We start from the raw sequence: 20,290 nt of genomic DNA on the forward strand, positions 1-20,290 counted from the left end.
TAAGTCCCATCCTGGGGGGGGGGGTGCGGGGGGTGCAGAGAATTTCTCCCTGAAACTTCTTTGGGGGGCCGAACACGTTGGCGCTCGGCCCCCCGAAGTTTCGGGGAGAAATTCTCCACCATCCCTACGAAGGAAGATAGATGCTTTTGAACTGTGATGTTGGAGGAAAATTCTGAGAGTGCCTTGGACTGCAAGAAGATCAAACCAGTCCATACTCCAGGAAATAAAGCCAGACTACTCTCTTGAGGGAAGGATATTAAAGGCAAAACTGAAGTCCTTTGGCCACATCATGAGAAGACAGGATACCCTGGAGAAGATGCTGATGCTCGGGAAAGTGGAAGGCAAAAGGAAGAGGGGCTGACCAAGAGCAAAATGGATGGATATTCAGGAGGTGACGGACTCGATCTTGGGGGAGCTGGGGGTGGCAACGGCCGACAGGAAGCTCTGGTGTGGGCTGGTCCATGAAGTCATGAAGAGTCAGAAGCGACTGAACGAATAAACAACAAAAACAACATTTTCCAAGCAATCGTTACTACAGTCCTATCATACAGATTAGAACTGGCCATGAACTTAGAAGGCTTTAAACAGGATTGAAGTAATTTATGGAAGATAAGGTTAGCAATGGAGAGTACACATGATGGTGTTACTGGATGTGCTCCTTCTAGTTATGTGTACAAAGTTGCTCATGTTCTAAAAGTCACACATTCATAAAAAGGAACTTATTAACATTGGCAATAGGGTGTCATGGGCAAAGGGGGTTAACTCAGGTATGAAAACAATGGTGTATCTCTTTAGCTAACACAAATAAGTATTAAAACTAACACATTACTTTTGGGGAAATACTGTGGTAGCACAATTGCAATTTAGACACCAGAAAAATAAACCATTTGAGCTGTTAAAACTTGGATCATGGGGAGGTTAGCTGAGTTCCCATGGAGACTGGCTCCAGACCTAAAACTAGGCTGTAGATATGTGCAGAGTGTTCAGCTGGCAGTAGAAAGGGTTTGTGGAGTTAGAAGGATGGCATTAGGTAAGCAGAAGTTACTAAAACACTTGTGAAGGAATATGAAAGTGTGTGTGTGGGGTGAATGTAGAGAGAAGGGAGAAGAAGGGGTGAAAGGAAGATTTATCCTAATGCAAGATGGTATGATCAGGCCAGTTCCCAATGCATAGTCACTGTAGCTAGAAGGGGGAAGGGGTCTATCCAGCATACACTTATAATTTACTCTACTTTTCCAGTGCTTTGTACTCTCGCCCCCTGTTTCTTTAAGAGCGGGTCAGCATCACGTTTGTTCACTGCAAATGTTGATTGCCTGTTCAGGTAGAATTATACAACCATTTAAAAAGATCATGAGGAGAGAAGCAGGGGGTGCAAAAGGGGTCCCATCCACAATCCTTTCTACTTGTCAGCCAGGGAAGGAAACGGAACTCCAACCAAATGTGTTTGAAATACATCCAGTTAGCACTCACACACAGCACACAAAGGAGGATGGAGGCTAGATTTCATTCATACTGTATTTAAGTGGAAAATTGCCAAGCAAGTCCAATGTGGACACATTTGAATTCAAAAGAAAAAACTTCTCTAAAATGAAAGAACTGGTATGAAGGCAGTTGAAAAGGGTGTCAAGAGGGTTAAATACCTTCGAATTGCTTGGAGGTTACTTGAAACCAGAATAATAGATGCTCAGCTAGAATGTATACTACAGGCCAGGAAATGTAACACGAAGTCCAAGAGGTCAACAGCATGGTTAATGAGCAATGTCTAGGACGTTCTTAAAGAAAAGAGTGCTTCATTCAGAAAATGAAAGCCTTGGCCAAATGAGGAGAATAAATGGGAGCACAACCTTGTGCAAAGGAGTTGCAAGCAAATAATAAGAGATGCAAAAGAGCATTTTGAGGAGCATATTACTAATAGCATCAAGGCTGTTGGAACCTGTCTTCCCAGAGCCAAGACACAACTCACAGTAAAATCTCTTACTTCAGTAATTCCAATAATCAGCTATAAGCCTTTACTGTCCCAATAAAGATCCACAGTTAACAGATCACCACTTAGTTCCTTGACAAGAACCTGTTCATGAACATCGCAATGAACAACCCCATCAGCCTGGGGTTCAGCTGTTCACAGAAGACATCCCAATGAGTTCACAATTCCAGTATAACCAGGAAGATTTCCAGGTTACCAATGCGTTGCTTCCAGCAAAGTCTACTACTGTTTGCTCTGGTTTAGATACAGAGGAGTGGCCACTAAAGATCCCTGTTAACACAGAAAGGGACTATGAGGAGCTCCAAAAGGATCTTTCCAAACTGGGAGAACTGGTATCAAAATATCAACTGTGATTCAGTGTAAGTAACTGTAAAGTGATGCGCGTAGGGGCAAAGAATCTCAACTTCACAAATCAGCTGATGGGATTTGAGCCAGCAGTGACTGACAAAGAAAGAGATCTTGGGGTTTTGGTGGGCAGCCTGATGAAAATGTTGCCCCAATGTGCATCTGCAGTGCAAAAAGGCACTTTCCGTCTTAGGCATAATTAGGAAATGGATCAAAAATAAAATTGCCAGCATCATAGTCCCCTTGTAAAATTATGATGGGGTCATGAAGAGTCGGACACGACTTAACTAGGGATGTACGAAAGTCACTTACCTTTTCGAAGGGTGACATTCGCGGGGGGAAGGCGCTCTGTCCCTCCCCCTGAAATTCTCTCTAGCTGGCTCCGGAGAGATTCCTCGGAGCTGCCAGCCGGGGCCGCCCGCAGCCGGACATCCGGCCGCTGGGCAGCCTGCAGGGACGTGGCTGCCATTCGCAAGTCAGTGCGGATGGCAACAGGTAGGTGTTCCATTCCGGGCCCATTTCGCGGGGTGGGGGAGTGGGGGGTTTTCGTTCTGCCATGGATTTCATAGCCACACTGAGATCCATGGAGGAATTCTCTAACATCCCTCATCTTAACGGCTGAACAACAACAACAACAACAAGGAGCAAGTGCAGCAAGCGAGGAGTCCTAATTTTGAGACACATACTATGGCACCACAGTTTGCATTTATTTCCTTCATACATTAGATCAAATTCCTTACATACAGAAGTCCTTACATTAGTTGCTTCATGAACGCTGAAGATGGCTTTTCACTGAAAGTTGTAGAGGGGTACCAGAAAGAGAACGTAGAAGCAACCTCTCCAACGACAAGGTCTCCCCGCTGATAAAACTCATGCCGACTAGTGATATGGTCACTTGCTCTGCATTTATGGGAAGGAGTCTTCATGCTGCGATGAACAGACTCTGTCTTGCGCATAAAATGAGGGAGCAGCAGCCCTAGCAACCATAACAATGACATGAGCATTTGGAGGGCTGAAGTTCCCATCTAGACACATAGTTCTCTGTTGTTCTCAAGAGAATTTGACATCTCGGAATCGCCTGCTTCTAACCTGCCTTGAACTGGAGCTGACCCTACTGAAAACCGCTATATTTTTATAAGAGGAGAACTACACCGGTTCCCCAGTTTTAAATTGCAGAATGTTGAGGGGGGGTTTGTTACTACTTCATGCGGGTGTATATCTCTGTGGAAATTTTGATCCTTTCCTGTACTGATGCACCAAACAATATTGAGAAATGGAAAAATCCTTTGGAAAGAAGATTTATTATTATTATTATTATTATTATTATTATTATTTTATATTTCTATACCGCCCCATAGCCAAAGCTCTCTGGTCCTAGTAGAGATGGTCCTAGTAGTTGCAGATATTTCAAACTACTATTCATATTTTATCTCTATGGGAATCCCAGTCTGCAGCACAGACATCGCTTAATATTATCAGCCCTCTGTGGGACACTGGTTCTGGCCCTTTGGCCCAGCTTTCATAAGGATGGCTTTATAAAATATCCGAGTGTTGTTGTTATGTATTTTTGAGGCCTCTAGATATCCCTTGGGGCTTAGTGAGGAGGACAGTTAATCAGAGACGTGTTGATAATTACAGGGGAGAAAATGTGCTTTCCCCGTGCTGGCATTGTTGTGACACCTAGAGCAGGGGAAGCAGCAGTGGGGGCCAAAGACCTGGTGCATCCAACCTCTCTCTGTCCAGAGCAAGGGGAATATCAGCCGGCATCCTGCTCAGATTAGTGAGACACAGAGAATATTGCTCATATCATTTCATAGACCCAGTATTTTTGACCTCAGACTCACAACGTGAGGAATTGTGGATTGTTAGTAAGAGATGCACGCTATGTAGCTGTGAAAGAGTCTATAGTCCTGGGAAATAGTGGTTGTCCTGCAAAATATGTTAAAGGTTCTGTATGGTATGCTAGGGATAATAGCTTCTAAAGCTGTCAGGGAATAGAGGCCACTAACAAAATGGCAGCTCAGAAACTGCATAGCTACCCTTAACCTGCAAATCTATTGGAAGGGGTTGGGAACAACTGGCGTAGCAGGAAGATCGGGTCTGGCTCAACACAAAGTGATCTAATTTTCATCTTACATGGTAAAACATTTGGGATTAAATTCACCAGGAATTGGTGGAGAACCTTTTAGAAGCCAGGCACTTTACTACAATGGGGGGTGGTGGAACGCTTGAGTTAGGCGACAAGGGGATTCCCTCTATTAGAGGGCCAACACATGCAGACACACTACAGTGTCTTATGACAAAGCTCATGGGAAGTACATAAACATACTCATATCAATGTAATAGGATATAAAATATAATATAATTTGATATATATAAATCAGTTTAATTAGAATGAAAAAAACCAAACATCAGTGCAAGGCTGCTGATGTAAAACCAAGCTCCCTGCAATACTGGCTTCTACCATCCCACAATGCACCCCCACCCCCACCTGTGGCGGCTTTGCCAGCTGACATGACTCATGCACCCCCTGCCAACATGTCACTTGCAGCTAAGCTCCCATCCACTAGGGATGTACGAAAGGTACTTACCTTTCCGCGGATTATGCTGATGCTGGGGGGGTGGCATTCCATCCCTCCCCCCGGAATCCTGGCCAGGGAGGGAGGCACTCCATTCCTCCCCCCGGAATCCTGGCTGGCCGGCTCCGCTCCGCAGGGATTCTGCGGAGCCGCCGGCCAGTTCAGCCAGCACCCGGACAGCCGGCCACTGGCTAGCAGGGACGCAAATGGCGGCAGCCATAGCCGCCGCCATTTGTGTCCCTGCAGTCAGCCATGATAGGCTATGGAAATGTTTACGTAGCCTATCACGGCTGATTAAAAAACAACAACAACACGCATACGCAAATGGCGGTGCCCATGGGCTCCACCATTTGTGTTCCTTATTTTGGCATGTCTTAGTCTAAGTAAACGTTTACGTAGACTAAGACGGTGAAAATAAGGGGAACGCAAATAGCGTAGATGCAATGGGTGCCGCCATTTGCGTAGGCGCGTGTTTTTTTTTAAATCACCTGTGATAGGCTACGTAAATATTTATGTAGCCTATCACTTTTTTTTGTTTTTGTTTTACCAGGAAATGGCGGCAGTGGCAGCCGGTCGGCAGACTGGCTGCCGCAGCTGCCACTGCCGAACCGCCGCCGCAGCCGCCGCCGCCGCCGGGAAGATCTGCCTAAGGTTAGTCCCGTCCTGGGGTGGCGGGGTGGCCGGGGGCCATTCTGCCACCAATTTCGGGGGGCCGAATGCGCTGGCATTCGGCCTTCCTGAGATCGGTGGCGGAAATTTCAGACATCCCTACCATCCACGCCTGCTCTTCAACCTCCAGCACTTGCGAATACCACTGCAAGGCCTCCTGCTCCGCCACCTGTACTCCCAGATGCCCCTGGCTCTGCCGACTGTCAGGAGAAAACTGGGGAAGCGCACAATGCCGTCGGAGATGCTGAAAGCACCGTGTCCAAGTCAACCACATCTGGAGTGTCAGGTCACCAGGTGTTATGAAACCAGCCTCCCAATTAATCAAGCACCGTCCAAAAGACAATGACTTCAAACACTTTCATCGAAATGGCAAGCACTTGGTTAGGTGTGGAGCATGTTTCAGGTTTCCCAACATAATAAGATTGTTTTCGAAAAGTACTCAGATATCGTCCTCTGCCCCCAGTCACGAAAGAATGTGGGAGTATTTACAGGAGTGAGAACATTCAGAAGCATCTGAAACAATACTAGCCGAGTAAAAGTATTAAAACATGCCAGCTGTCAGCATTGGCACCTGTGGAAGCCACACAGGTCTCCTTTATGGGAGAAGCAATATCCAAGACTAATGAAAAACTAGCCGAGTTGGCATCCTCCTCCGGCGCACTTAAGGAGTTGCAAAGAAACTGACTCTCAGTGTGTACTCATTAGGGATGGATGAAAGTCCCTTACCTGTCCTCGAAGCTTGCTTCGCGGTGGGGGGGAGGCACTTCGCTTCTCCCCCCAAAGTTCATGCGAGGGGGGGGAGGCGCCCCGCCTCACCCGGCCGAAATTCAGGCCGGGTAGAAGCTCCCCGTCTACCCGGCCACGAAAAAAAAAAAAAACCACCCCCGTGATAGGCTACGTAACGATTAATGTAGCCTATCACGCCTAGATTTCCAAAGTCAGCCGTGATAGTCTACATTAATCGTCACGTAGCCTATCACAGGTGACTTTGGAAAAAAAAAATCGCATACGCAAATGGCGGCCCCCATAGGGAGCCTCCATTTGCGTTCCTTATTTGGTCCCTGTAGTCTAAGTACAGATTTACATAGACTACGGCGAAAATAAGGGGAATGCAAATAGCTTTTTTTTTTTTTACTGCACTTGTAATGGCGGCGGCGGCAGCTGGTCAAAAGACTGGCTGCCGCCCCCGCCCCTGACGAAGACCCGACGAACCGCCGCCGGGACCCGCCACCGGGAGGGACATTCGTGAAAGGTAAGTCCCATCCCGGGGGGAGGGTGGCGGGGGGGCGGAGAATTTCACCACCGATTTTGGGGGGCCGAATGTGTTGGCACTCGGCCCCCCAAGTTTTGGGGAGAAATTCTCCCCCATCCCTAGTACTCATTTCCTGCAAGAGTAGTTGTAAGTTAGCATCTAGGTGTCCCCCCTCCCCCATCAGTGCAGAACTGGTACATAGGATTGAGATGGACTTTCAGTACTTGACTCCAAATGCCCACAAAGAATTTATGCAGTGCGCTGTCGAAAGTGACAGACAGTCTCACCAAGAAATTGACTGAAGGTACATTGGTGCAGTGCAGTCCCTGAGGTGTGATGGCACTGTGGACTGAACTAGAACTGACAAAATGTATGTAATGGTGAAAGTCACTGCAAAATCTGGGGATGAAAAGCAGTAGTTTTTAGGTGCTAGTGAACCCTAGCACAAAAGGAGTGCTGGAGGCAGTTGAAGACACCTGCACCAAGACAGTAGGGATGTTGTGGGAGTCTGAGAGGGCGGCTGAGTCTGATGTACTCCTCCCCACCCAGCTTTCTGGACACCTGTCTGAGGACCGCAACCACTTACCCACCCTGTTCAGTTCCCTGGGTGAGCCACAGGGTGGTCTGCGGGTGCCTGACTCCTCAGTGGGCTGCCATTTTGTGTGGGAATGGCGGCTCATTTCCTGTAAAACGCATCATATGCAAATGGCAGCTGTAAAGTGGCCAAGTATGCATAATTATAGGTGTGAACAGTCCATTCACACATATAATCTTGTGTACATGGCCACTTTATGTAAGCTGTCTTTCATGGAAAACAACAAACCACCATTTATCTGCATTTCTACTCAGCAGCTTGCTGAGGAATCAGGTGCCCATGGACCACTCAGCAGCTCACCCAGGGAACTTAACAGGGCAGGTAAGTGGTGACGGTTTGGGAAGCTGTGCACGGGGTGGGGTGGGGTGGGGGTGGGGTAGTTCGTCCGTCCCTACAAGACAGTTTTGACGTGCAGCAGCTGGGCACATCTTCATGTGTGTATCCTCCTCGGCCACAGATGGAGCATCTGTCAACATAGGTGAGAAGTCTGGTTTGTGGATTTTCTTCCAATCCAAAATGAGGGATAATTATCATGAAGCTTCTGTTCCTCTGCTGAAGTCCTGGCATGGAGTCCACCTGTCATATTTCCCCCCACAGAATGACCCCCAAGATGGCACTTACCTGGGGCGGATGCGATGGATGCGGAAGCGGCAGCGGTGGCTGGTCTCCTGGTCGGGCGCGGTAGGGCTGCTGCCGCCGCCATTGCTGTCCTTGGACCATCATAGGCTATGTGAGAATTTACGTAGCATATCATGGCTAACCTAAAAACAACAACAACAATGCAGCGTACGCAAATGGCGGCGGCTACGGTGGCCGCCATTTGCGTTCTCTATTTTTCGCCGGTTTATCTTACGTAAACATTTACATAAGATAAAACGGCAAAAAAAAGGGGGAACACAAATAGCGTACTGGGTGCTATTTGCGTTTCTTTCTTTTTTTTGCCATAGAAGCCTACGTAAATATTTACGTAGGATAAAATGGCAGGGAAAAAAAGAATGGAAATAGCGCCCACTACGCTATTTGCGGTTCCCTTTTTTTTCGCTGTAATTGCATATGTAAATATTTACGTAGGCTAGAACAGTGAAAAATAGGGAACGCATATGGTGGCCACCATAGCTGCCGCCATTTGCATACGCTGATATTTTTTGGGCGGGTTAGCCTCGATAGGCTACGTAAATTCTTACGTAGCCTATCACAGCTGCAAGAACAGCAATGGTGGCTGCAGCAGCCCGGCTGTGGACGGCCAGGAGACCAGCCGCCCCTGCCACCACCAGAGCTGCCACCGGAGCCACCGCCACTTCCGCCGAATCCGCCACATCCGCCCCAGGTAAGTTCCATCCCGGGGGATTCCGTGGGGGGGGGGAGGCAGGAGGCCGTTCCGCCATGGATTCTGGGGGGCCAGATTCTAAAGCATTCTAAAGAATCTGGCCTCACTGGAATCTGTGGCAGAACCCCCTGCCATCCCTAGAGAAATGGGAGGCATTTGCTGGTCCTCCTCAGGCAGCAAAATATCCTGGACCAGCACTGGCTGTGTATGTATCTGTTAGTAAGTTAGTAAGTCTGTGTCTCAAAGCTTCACAACTTCAAAGATCATGCCTCAATTAGAAAAAAAAACATCGCAGAGAAGCCCCGATTCTGCGGGGATAACGCCTTAATTTAAACAAACAAACAAACAAACCAACAAACAAACATCTGGAGCAGGGGATAGGAGAAGCAGGTCAAACTTAGTCTGATTTGAAGGGATAGAACAACCCCCTGCGAAATGCAAGAAGCCTGATACCCAGGTGGTCTCCCATCCAAGCACTGACCTGGACTGACCCTGCTTAGCTTCCAAAATCAGACAAGCGTGCGCACATCCAGCCCTTTGCTTGTTGCTGAGGAAACGGGGGCTGCTGAGGAAGCTATGCGATGAGTAGCCGGAAGAAGACATGGGGCCGTCAAGAGCTGTGATTGGACAGGGGGGAAATACAAACACCGCCGTATATGGACAGGCGGGGGAGGGGACTATGACCGGATACAGTAGTGAGGGCGGACAGTCAGAGCACATTAAGGGTAAATACCGGGATTTTAGGGTATTGAAAGCGGGAGCACGGAAGTTGGAATTTCCGGTTCCAATTCAAGGCAGGTACTGCATAGTGTGAAAGGTGGGTGGTGAAACCTCATTGGAAGCAAAAAAAGGCGCTAAGTGTAAATCCAGCCTTAGTCAAAGTATGTATACCTGACTCCTTGTGTAGTATAAAGGCCAAAGGTACAACAGGTCTGTAGTCACCAGAAATGTGACTGATCATTGCTAGTTTGGACTTCTGATATACTCAGAAGGAAAAACATGCAACTAATTTGCATAGATCAGATCCCACATTTTTCAATATAAGAGGCGGCCCTGTTCAGGGGTGACGTAGGACCACAACGTGTTATTCATAAGCAATTCAGACCAATTATTCACACATTTTGGAAAAAGGAAACCGTTTCTGGCATTCCTTGTTAGTTTTTTGACCTTGTTATTTGCTCCCTGATGTTCTGGTGGGGCCTGAACACTATGATGTAGCATTTAGGGAAAAAGATGCAAGCCAGCAAGCCAGCACTGGAGGTTAGGATAGAGAAGATCTCCACTGCCACCAGATATTTTCCTTTGGTACTCAGATAGGCTGGAACAAAGGAGAGCCAAACGCTGCAAAAGACCAACATGCTGAATGTGATGAATTTGGCCTCATTGAAACTGTCTGGCAACTTCCTGGCTGGAAAAGCTACTGTGAAGCTGACAATGGCCAGAACACCCATGTAGCCCAGAACAGAGTAGAACATGGTGACTGAGCCTTCATTGCATTCTGCTACAATTTCCCCAGTCAGTGAATGCATGTCCATATCTGGGAATGGAGGAAATGTACTTAACCAAATCAAGCAAATTCCTGTTTGAATAGAGGAGCAGGAAATGACGATCAAATTGGCCACCCTTTTCCCTACCCATTTCCTCATCTTGGATCCTGGTTTGGTAGCCATGAATGCCAGAACCACAGTGATGGTTTTTGCCAAAAGAGCAGAAAGAGCAACTGAGAAGACGATGCCAAAAGCTGTTTGCCGGAGAAGGCAAGTTATCTTCTTTGGCTGTCCGATGAAGAGCAAGGAGCAGAGGAAGCAGCAAAGGAGGGAGATGAGCAGGATGTAGGTGAGGCTCCGGTTGTTGGCTTTGACTATGGGTGTGTCCTGGTGTTTCACAAAGTTTCCAAGTACCAAAGCTGTGATCACAGCAAAAGCAACAGCAGACAAAGACAATGAAATCCCCAAGGGTTCCTCATAGGAGAGATAGCTTATAACCTTGGGAATGCATTGATCCTGTTCTAAGTTTGGATAGTGATCTTCTGAACATTCAATACAGGAATCCATATCTGGAAAGAAAAAGTAGTGCTTTTTAATAAGAGATAGAGAGCAGATGGAATCTGAGAAGATGGTAGAGGCCTTGAAAGTAACTTGTCTTGAATTATTCATATATCCTATCGCTATCAGAGAGCTTTGCCCAAATACATCTGCCTTAATCCACGTCCGGAAAACAAAATAAATAAATAAATAAAATATGCCTCTGTCATGAGAGAGAACATGGTGCTTCATGATGTATTATGGTGATGCATGAACTTTGAGCTAAGACATCTGGGTTTAAATCTCACCTGTGAACCACAAGCTCACCCGGAGGCTGCTCTCTCTCTCTGTCTCTGTCTCTGTCTCTGTCTCTCTCTCTCTCTCTCTCTCTCTCTCAGACACACACACACACACACACACACACACACACACACTTAAGAAAATAAGAGCCAGGCTACATCAGGCCAAGGGTCCATCTATTGGAGCATTCTGTTCCCACAATGGCCAACCAGATGCCAGAATGAGAAGTCCACAAGCAGGACATGAGTGCAACAGCACCCTCTCACCCATGTTCCCCAGCAACTCATGTTGCTCTCTCTCTTTCTCTGGCATCTCTACACCAGCCTAAAATCCTGCATTTAAAATAGGGCTTTCTGCTTCCATTTAATTTCAGGATCACTTCGACGCCCTTTTACACGTGCTTTCCTTTCCCCCACCCTTTTCCTCTACTTCTCCCCATATCTGAGTCTTCCATTATCTTTCATTGATCTCGCTCCTTTTGTTGCCACGTTTACTCTTTTCATAGAGGAAAATTGAGCAGAACACAACAGGGTAATTTGATAGCTCATGATCTGTGATCTCTTTAAAAGCAGAACAAAGGGCATTTAGTGCAGGAAACGCCTTGGATGATCACAGTGTCATTTAAAGAGCCTGCAAATGTCTGTGAAGGAGCAATCTCAATCATAGGATAAAAGCCCGGTGTGAAGGAGCCCTCTCTCTCCCTCTCCAACTGCAGTGCCACTGCCTGATGTAGGCGAGCAATAGGGATGGATGAAAGGGACTTACCTGGTCCCGCAGCTTCCTTTGCGGTGGGGGGAGGTGCTTCTGTTCTCCCCCCGAAGTTCAGGCAAGGGGGGGGAGGCGCCCCGCCTCGCCTGGCAGAAATTCAGGCCGGGGGGGGAGGCGCCCCATCCCTTGCTGCTGAAATTCAGTCCTGGGAGGAGCGCTCCATCTCCCCAGCCGCGAAAAAAAAAGTAAAGTAAAAAACAACACACACGAATAGATTTCCAAAGTCATCCCTGATCGGCTATGTAAATCGTCACGTAGCCTATCACGGGTGACTTTGAAAAAAGAAAAAAAGCACGTACGCAAATGGCGGCGGCCATGGGCGCCACCATTTGCGTTCCTTAGTTTGGCACGTCTAGTCTACATAAAGATTTACGTAGACTACAGTGAAAATAAGGGAACGAAAGTGACTTTCGTACATCCCTAGGTAGGAGGCCTCCTGAGCCTGATGGTACTGCTGGACTTGGGTGTTGTGCTTACCTGGGTTTCATTTCTTTTAGAAAGAGGAGGCTTATGGCATTGGAGGCTTATGGCATTTTGAAATAGTTGCATGTAATTTACAAATACATAGACTGAATAGAGGTGAAAGAAAACAATCCAATAGCAGCCCTGCCTTTCCCACATCAGATCTCCAGAGAGGGAGATACTATCCCCCAGTGCTTCCGAGTTTATAGGTCACTTCACTCTCATTCCCATTCTCTATCTTTTGTCTTCCCAAAGTTCTTCTGCTGTTTCCCACTCACACCTAGCTTGCCCCTGCCTTGCTGGAGGAGGTGAATAAGGTTGTGTCATCTTCTCTAACCATATCCAAGCCCTCCTGGGGGATTGTTGTTCAAATTCCTTAACAGAAGGTGTGCTTGGAAACTTTGCCTCTTACTATTAAGGAATACGTCTGGTCATTCTGGCCCCATTAATCTTGCCAGGTTAACACCAGAATTAAGGCTATCTTATCCTGGGTCAAACTCAAACAAGCCAGGAAATTGGAAGCTAAGGGTGATGATTTGTCTTTCTGCCTGTTGTCTATCCATCTATAAGTGTATATAGCAAAATTTACACAGACACTATAATCCTTCCCCCTGGCTCCTAGCTTTGCATATGGAGTGGTTTCTTTTTATTTTGTATTATGTAAGAAACATTGAATTATTGGGCTCCCACAGAGTCTGCACTGATACTTGATGACACAGCACTGCGTTCTTTGTCAGTAGCTGGATATATATATATATCTTCCTTCTTTCCTTTACGTATGAAGCACATTTCCAACTGAAACAAACCATCAATCCAATGTTTAGACTAGTGTCAAAATGTGTGACCAAGCATACCTAGGCCTGAATGTAAAAGAGAGGTCTGCATTCTTGTATAACAAGACCTCTTCCTATAGCCAGATATGAGATGCAGTATGCTTGACATCTATGAAGAACCATGATTCCTACCGGTCTGATCAGAAATCTTCCCTTGAGGACATGGGGCACAATCATAGCAGCAAAATGGCTCCCCTTCCTTCTTTTTCCTGATGTGACCAGGATGGCAGTTGTCATTGCACACAGAAATGGGCAGCACCTAATCAGAAACATCAGTGGAGAATGGACAGCACTGAGAAAAAGATGTTTTGGTCATTACGGTTTCACTTGTGGGTGTAAAGTATCAAGGTGTTCTAAACTGGATAGATGCTTAGGCCCTTTTAGAGTTCAACGGATCCCTGGCATGGACCCGGCTTGGCTTGCATTTGCAAGCCAAGCAGCATGATAGTTCCTGAAACTCAGGAACTTTAGTGTGTGTGTGTGTGGGGGGGGGGGGTTGTGCAAAGTTGCAGGTGGATTAGAGCACAAATCCTGCCCATGAAGAGCCAAGACGACCCCATAGTTGTTGTAGAGGACATGAAGTCCTGAGCTGGTCCTGTTAAGGCAGCAGCAGCGTGGATGTTGAATTCTTCCAGGACCATAGTTCTAGGGTTCTCCAACAAAACATTTGAGTAGGGATGTACGAATCCCTTACCTTGTTCCGTCCCTCCCCCTGGAATCCTCCCCAGCTGGCTCTGCTTTGCGGCAAGGCTGCAGAGCTGCCAGCCAGGGCCAGCCGAGGCTGGCCACAGCTGGACTTCCAGCCACTGCCGGGCTGCTGTGGCTGCAAATGGTGGCCGTCGTGGCGGCCGCCATTTGCGTCCCTGGTTTAGGGCATGATAGGCTATGTAAGTATTTACATAGCCCATCATGGCCTAATGCAGGCATGCAAATGGCGGCCACTATGACGGCTGCCATTTGTGGCCACAGCAGCCCGGCATGGGCCAGAAGACGAGCCGGAGCCACCGCTGCCGCCACCGCCGCTGCATCAGCCACCACATCTGCTGCCGCTGCATCCACTGCCAGGTAGGTCTGTCCCGGGGAGATATTGGGGGGTGGTAGTGGGGGAGTAGTCCGTTCCACCATGGAAACCAGGGGGCTGGATTTCAAAGAATCCTGTCTCACTGGAGTCTGTGGCGGATTTCTCCAACATCCCTACATCTGAGACCCCTCAGCCAGCTTGGTCAGGGAGGCCATTGGGCAGCAGTGTGGGCAGTTTCTCAATAGCATCCCCAATCTGTCTCTTTGCCCAAGACAAGGTACAGGCCCTCACAGCCCAAACTAAGGTGGAGGTTTTCCTAGTGATCAACATGAAGCAGTTATGGATAAAGGCCACCGCCCCCAGCCCTGCTGCTTGTTTTTCTACCCTGTGTGTGCATGTGTGTTTTTGAATCACACCTCAGGAAGTTAGAGAATTCCGCCATGGATCCCAGGGGGGCTGAATTCCAGTGAATTCGGGCCTCCAGAGTCCATGGCGGAATGGAGCTCCCCGCCCCTCCACCCCCTGAAAGCCCTGCGAAACGGAGCCTACCTGGCTCTGGCTCCGGTGGTGGCGGCAGCAGTGGCGGTGGCAGTGCATGGCTGCTGGGGCCACAAATGGCGGCCCTTGTAGTGGCTGCTATTTGCGTCCCTACGCCAGCCTGTGATGGGCTACATATATATTTACGTAGCCTATCATGGCTAAAGCAGGGACCCAAATGGCGTCCCCTACGCCATTTGCGTTCCCGCTTTAGGGGTGATAGGCTACGTAAATATTTACATAGCCTATCATGGGCTTGTGTAGGGACACAAATGGCGTCCCCTATGCAGGATGCCATTTGCATCCACACCAGCCCAGCAGCGGCTGGAGGCCCTGCTGTGGGTTGGCCTGGCTGGCAGCTCCATGGCGTGGCTGCGGAGCGGAGCCGGCCCGGCAGGATTCTGGGGGGGGGAACGGATCGCCTCCCCCCCTGTCGAGGATTCCAGGGGGAGGAACGGATCGCCTCCCCCAGCTGCAGAACCTGGCGCAGCCAGGTAAGCGGGGTTTCGTACACCCGTAATCACACCATCCATCGGGTGTCTCCTCTAAGGAATTGCTGTGGTACCCCTTACAAGATGTAAAAAACAGCTGTTGTGCCAGTGCTTCATGTATGTTTTAGGTGCATGTATGTGCCATGGCTGAGCCAACACAGATCTCCCTGTTTTTCCACCTTATTTGGTGGCTGGGAAATGGAGGTGGGGTCCATTTTTTGTTATTTTTTAAAAATCAACCAAAACCAATGCAGGCACAAAACAAAATATGATTTGCGAGTGACATGTGTGATGATGGCACATATATACATGTGGCAGCACACATATATCAACAGGACATGATGGGAGAGTGCCTTCAAAGGCAGTGGCAGTGGGGGAGGATTTGAATGTTCTTTAAGAGAGCCTGAACTTCCCAAGCTGTTCAAAGAAAGTGTGTGTGTGTGTGTGTGTGTGTGTGTGTGTGAGAGAGAGAGAGAGAGAGAGAGGTAGTTGGGTTGGTGGGTTTGGGACAAAATTATTTGGAGGTGTTATCACAGTTAGAAGCAATCTGTCTGTATCTGAAGCCCTAGGCATGCATTTACTGGATGGTATGTAGGGGTAATGTGGGGAGTGGGATATGGGCACGTATGTAAGCCCTGTCCCCAATGTCACCACAGGTCCATTTAGGCCTTCACATATTGAGCACAAACATCAGAATAGGTCTCTGTAAGCACATTCCTGTTTGGCAATGGAAAGTGGAGTCAGGGCTGTCTGGATCAGAGTGGGACCACAGCAGGGGGGTAGGGGGAAGTGTTAAAATCCCCAAGCAACCCAATGCTGGTATCCCAATCTGTCTATGGCCTGATGTTGTGAAGTCACATCCCAGAAATAACGGAACAGACATTGAAGCAGAATGTCCTTGATTTCCCCTACAAACTCCTTTGAAAACACGGAAGTATTTGCAGCTGAGCATTCTATCTCCAGAATGATGCTCCACATGCATGACAAACCTTCACAAGCATTTGCTGCCATAGGTTGTAATGGGACAAAAAATCCTTAATAGTTTTTAACCAGTGGTCAGAACTTCACCAAACCAAAGAAAGGCACGCCTCAGCTAGGAATGTGAGAACCCAACCAAGCTTGGGTTTCCCAGGCATCCGCTGACACACCACCCCTGCTTGCTTCCCCACAGACCCATGCTTAGGCCGCCCACAAGCTCGCGGGTTGCCAGGATCCTGTTAGGGATGGCGGAGAATTTCACCACGGATTCCAGGGAGGCCGATTGCCAGTGCATTCGGCCCCCCGAAATCCATGGTGGAGAGAAGCCCCCCGCCCCACCACCCCATGAAATGTGCGTCGAACAGAGCTTACTGCTGCCGTTCGTGGTGCTTTGTGAATGGCGTCTTCTGCTGTGATAAGCTACATAAGTATTTACATAGCCTATCATGGCTAACGCCGGGACACCATTTGCGTCCCTGCGGAAGCCATGATAGGCTACATAAATACTTATGAAGCCTATCATGGCAATAGGCAGGAAAGCCAATGGCGGCCGCCGTAGCTGTTGCCACTTGTGTCCCTGTCTTTTGCTGTGATAGGCTATATATATATTTACATAGCCTATCACGACTCAGTGAAGGGATGCAAATGGAGCCGCTACGCCAGTTGCCATTTGCATCCACAGGCCTGCAAACTTCGCAGACCTGTGAATGCACCTGGCCAGCAGCTCCGCGAAGTTGCCACGGAGTGGAGCTGGCCGGGGCAGAATTTCGGGGGGGAGGTGCGGCGCACCACCCCCCCTACTGTGAATGTCACCCTTTGAAAAGGTAAGTGACTTCCGTACATCCCTAGATCCTGTCCGGTGAGCGCCTGCCATTTTCTCTCCTTTGGTTTTTGCGTAAAAAAGGAAGATTAAAAAATGTGCATATTTAAATATGCACAGTTTGGGGGCAGGAAAGCTTAATATGTGCAATATTCGTGGCATTATAGCTCTATAATGATTTTCTGAAGTAAGATTTTCTGGCCCCAAACTCCACATTTTTAAATATGCACATTTTTTAAACGTCCTTTTTTATGTAGAAACCAAAAGCAGGAAAATGGTGGGCGCTCAACCGACAGGCTCACGGTGACTCTGGCAGGGTGCATGTGGGGGCAAGTGAGGACAGCGTCTCGGTGGACGCAGTCTGGGGGTCGTGGGGGGGCATGGTCTCTCGGAGCCAGTCGGGTTCCCGCAACATCCCTAGCCTCAGCAATCCTGAATAAATACATGAAGAGATTTTAGCAAAATTTAGAAGTTATACATGAAATGCCATGATGAAATAGAGGAAAAGTGTAAATGTGTCACTTTTCAGCAGATTTTAACTCCTTGTACCTTTGGAAATTTTTTATCACAAGTCTCTACAATTGTAGACCTCATCAGGTAGAAAGTGGATACTATGTATCACTTTTTTATGATCAGTAGAATTTTGAGGCTAATACTGGTGGAACTTGTGTGTGTGTGACTCACCTTCAATAAAAAGGCACTCCCGTGACTCTTTAATTGATATTGTGTTTCTCTTAATGTACACGGCCTGGTTATGTTGGACACGAAAGGTGGTGTAAAGTATTTTGAAACAATCAACTTGTGCTACATCTGGCAAGATCCTTGCTGTCTCACCTGCTTGAACGTCCTAGGCCACACGATGCTTTTATCATGGACTGTTAACTTTTTTCCAGGAGGAGCTACTGGATTGAACATTCCCACTTTAACTCTCAGAAAGGACTGATTTGGGAAAATTACCCAGTTTGTAACATCGAATCCTGTGACTGCTTCTCCATTTTCATCAAACTCTACTGCCTCCCCTGCACTGTTGTTGAATGAGATGCCCCTCAGAAACGGATGGAGCTAAATTCAAAGACAAAAACACACAAATGGACAACAAAGTATTTTCATGATCATGCTGACAAGTACCTATCCTAGGAAGGTTGAGATTATCTTACATCAGTCTGGGTCTTGCTTCCGCACTGCTTTAATGTGGCTAGATGGATGCAAAACCTGTCCCTTGGGAAGAGTCGTCTGCCCCATTTCCTAACCAGGTAGAAATAGAAATTTGTGGCAGATCAGTTTGGGTACCAGGGAATTATGGTATGCCCCGCATGCCATTTTGTCTTAATGTTCCCTTCTGGGAAAAAATAAGTTACTGACCAGGATTCTATAGAAAAGGAAAAGGAGAGGGAGACACTGAGCAAAGTGATATCTATTAACCTTAACCTTAAACCTAATAACTCCTATGCATGACTTTAAGAAATGCTCCATTGAGAAGCTCGGAAAAGCTTCATGTGTAACTTCTGAGGCTTTTAATGTAAAGAGGACATAATACCGCTGGCACTGGTACCAGCTTACCCTCTACACAGCCACCTCCCTATCCAAACAAAGAAAAGAAAGATGTGGCTTTGATTGGAAATACCTGCCATGCCACCTCATTCCAGGGCACCAGCTTTCTTCCAGACTCCCATAATTTGTGTTTGGATCTTGATACATACATGGAATATAAAGCATGTGCCACAGCAAGGGCAGCATTGTAAACATTGTAGCTGTGACCAGTCATACTCATCTCAAAGAAAGTTCCAGGAAGGCTCTCCAGTTTCTCGTCCGCACTGCAGTCTTTCTTCAGCACTCTACTCTCACGGGATTGTTTCAATGAACAGTTAAAGGCCTTCTCCCAGAATACCTTGATGAAGTCATCTTCTTTTGCCCAGGAAGGATTTACACTCTGAAGAAATTCCCTGAATCCTAATGGGTCCTTTGAGTGGACTGCGAAGGATAGCATGCCATGCAAGGATTGGATATCATGACCCAGTACAGTGGTGCTTGCTGTGAAATCCCAATATGTTGTCATAATCCATAACTTACTTCTAGGCGAATCCAGGCCTCCTCTCTGAATTAACAAGCTTATTGTAATTATAAGTGGATTTGCAGTATCAGCAAGAAATACATTGGCTTTGCTTTCCATGAAAGCTGAATGTCCTTCCGATTCACTCTGCCATGACCATGCCTTTCTCCCACGTTTTCCAAAGGTTGTCAGTTTTTCTATAAAGGTAACACAGATGCCTCCCTGTGAAAGCATTGGCAGTAATTTTTGCAAACGCCATTCTGCATGCATATTATCCAAAGTAAAGAGCCCAATCCATGTCCAGTTGAAATGGACAAGTAACTGGACAAGCCCAATGTACTGATGAGCATCATTTGGGACCATCTGGTATAAAGTACGAGATAGCACTTTGTCACCCCAGGCTGGGGAAAAAGGTCCAGTTGTGAGCTGAAATAGAATGCAGAGATATTTTATGAATGGAATAACATCTGTATGTGAGTGGTGTGTGCACATGAAATCAGTTTTAGCAAAAACCTGATCGGGTGAGATTCCTACATGGATAAATACGTTCCAGAACTCAAAAGCTGCAGGTGAGATTTTACATAAATGTAGGTGGTTACAGAAGTGGCTTATCTAAACCTTCATTGCTGATGCTGACGTGCTAGTTGAATGTGCAGGGGGTTTTAAACATTTTATTTATACAATTATCTTGATTCAATTATTTGTGTGTTGAAAAGATTTTTAGGATGTACTTCCCTAAATGTATGGGGGAAGTAACGTACAAGAAAAAGCTAAGAACACCATCACAAAATGACAATATTTTTAAAAATCCTGTGAATGGTAAAACAATTTAGCAGAGTGGATCGAACCTGTTCAGTCAGCCAATTCACATTACATGCTGGAATGCAGGGCCGGCCCAACCATGAAACAGGGTGAGGCGCTTGCATCAGGTGGTGAAGTGGGGTAAGGAAGAAATTGCACCTAGGGGTGAACAAAAGTCACTTACCTTTTCTCGCAGCTTTTTCGTGGTGGGGGGGAGCGCTTCGCTGCTCCCCCCGCGAAGTTCAGGCCGGGGGGGGAGGCTTCCCGCCTCGCCCGGCCGAAATTCAGGCCGGGGGGGGAGGCTTCCCGCCTCGCCCGGCCGAAATTCAGGCCGGGGAGGAGGCTTCCCGCCTCGCCCGGCCGCGAACACGAAAGTAAAAAAAAAAAAAAAAAGTCCCCTGATAGGCTACGTGACGATTCACGTAGCCTATCACGGCTGACTTTGCAAATCTTG

General features: G+C 47.5%; 1 protein-coding gene across 1 annotated transcript; it reads right to left on the minus strand.

The window, feature by feature from the left end:
• Positions 1-9,905: 9,905 nt before the first annotated feature.
• Positions 9,906-17,912, minus strand: LOC146341740 (vomeronasal type-2 receptor 26-like). Its single transcript, XM_084807641.1, has 3 exons — positions 17,820-17,912; positions 13,271-13,397; positions 9,906-10,807 (listed from the first exon to the last, which is right to left on the minus strand). The coding sequence occupies exons 1-3, from the start codon at positions 17,898-17,900 to the stop codon at positions 9,906-9,908; spliced, it is 1,110 nt and encodes a 369-aa protein (XP_084663767.1). The 5' UTR covers positions 17,901-17,912.
• Between the last annotated feature and the right edge of the window lie 2,378 nt (positions 17,913-20,290).

This window comes from Heloderma suspectum, chromosome 6, assembly GCF_057233095.1.
Source record: "Heloderma suspectum isolate Gila_16-S chromosome 6, 16-S_ref, whole genome shotgun sequence".
Classification (NCBI taxonomy): domain Eukaryota; kingdom Metazoa; phylum Chordata; class Lepidosauria; order Squamata; family Helodermatidae; genus Heloderma; species Heloderma suspectum.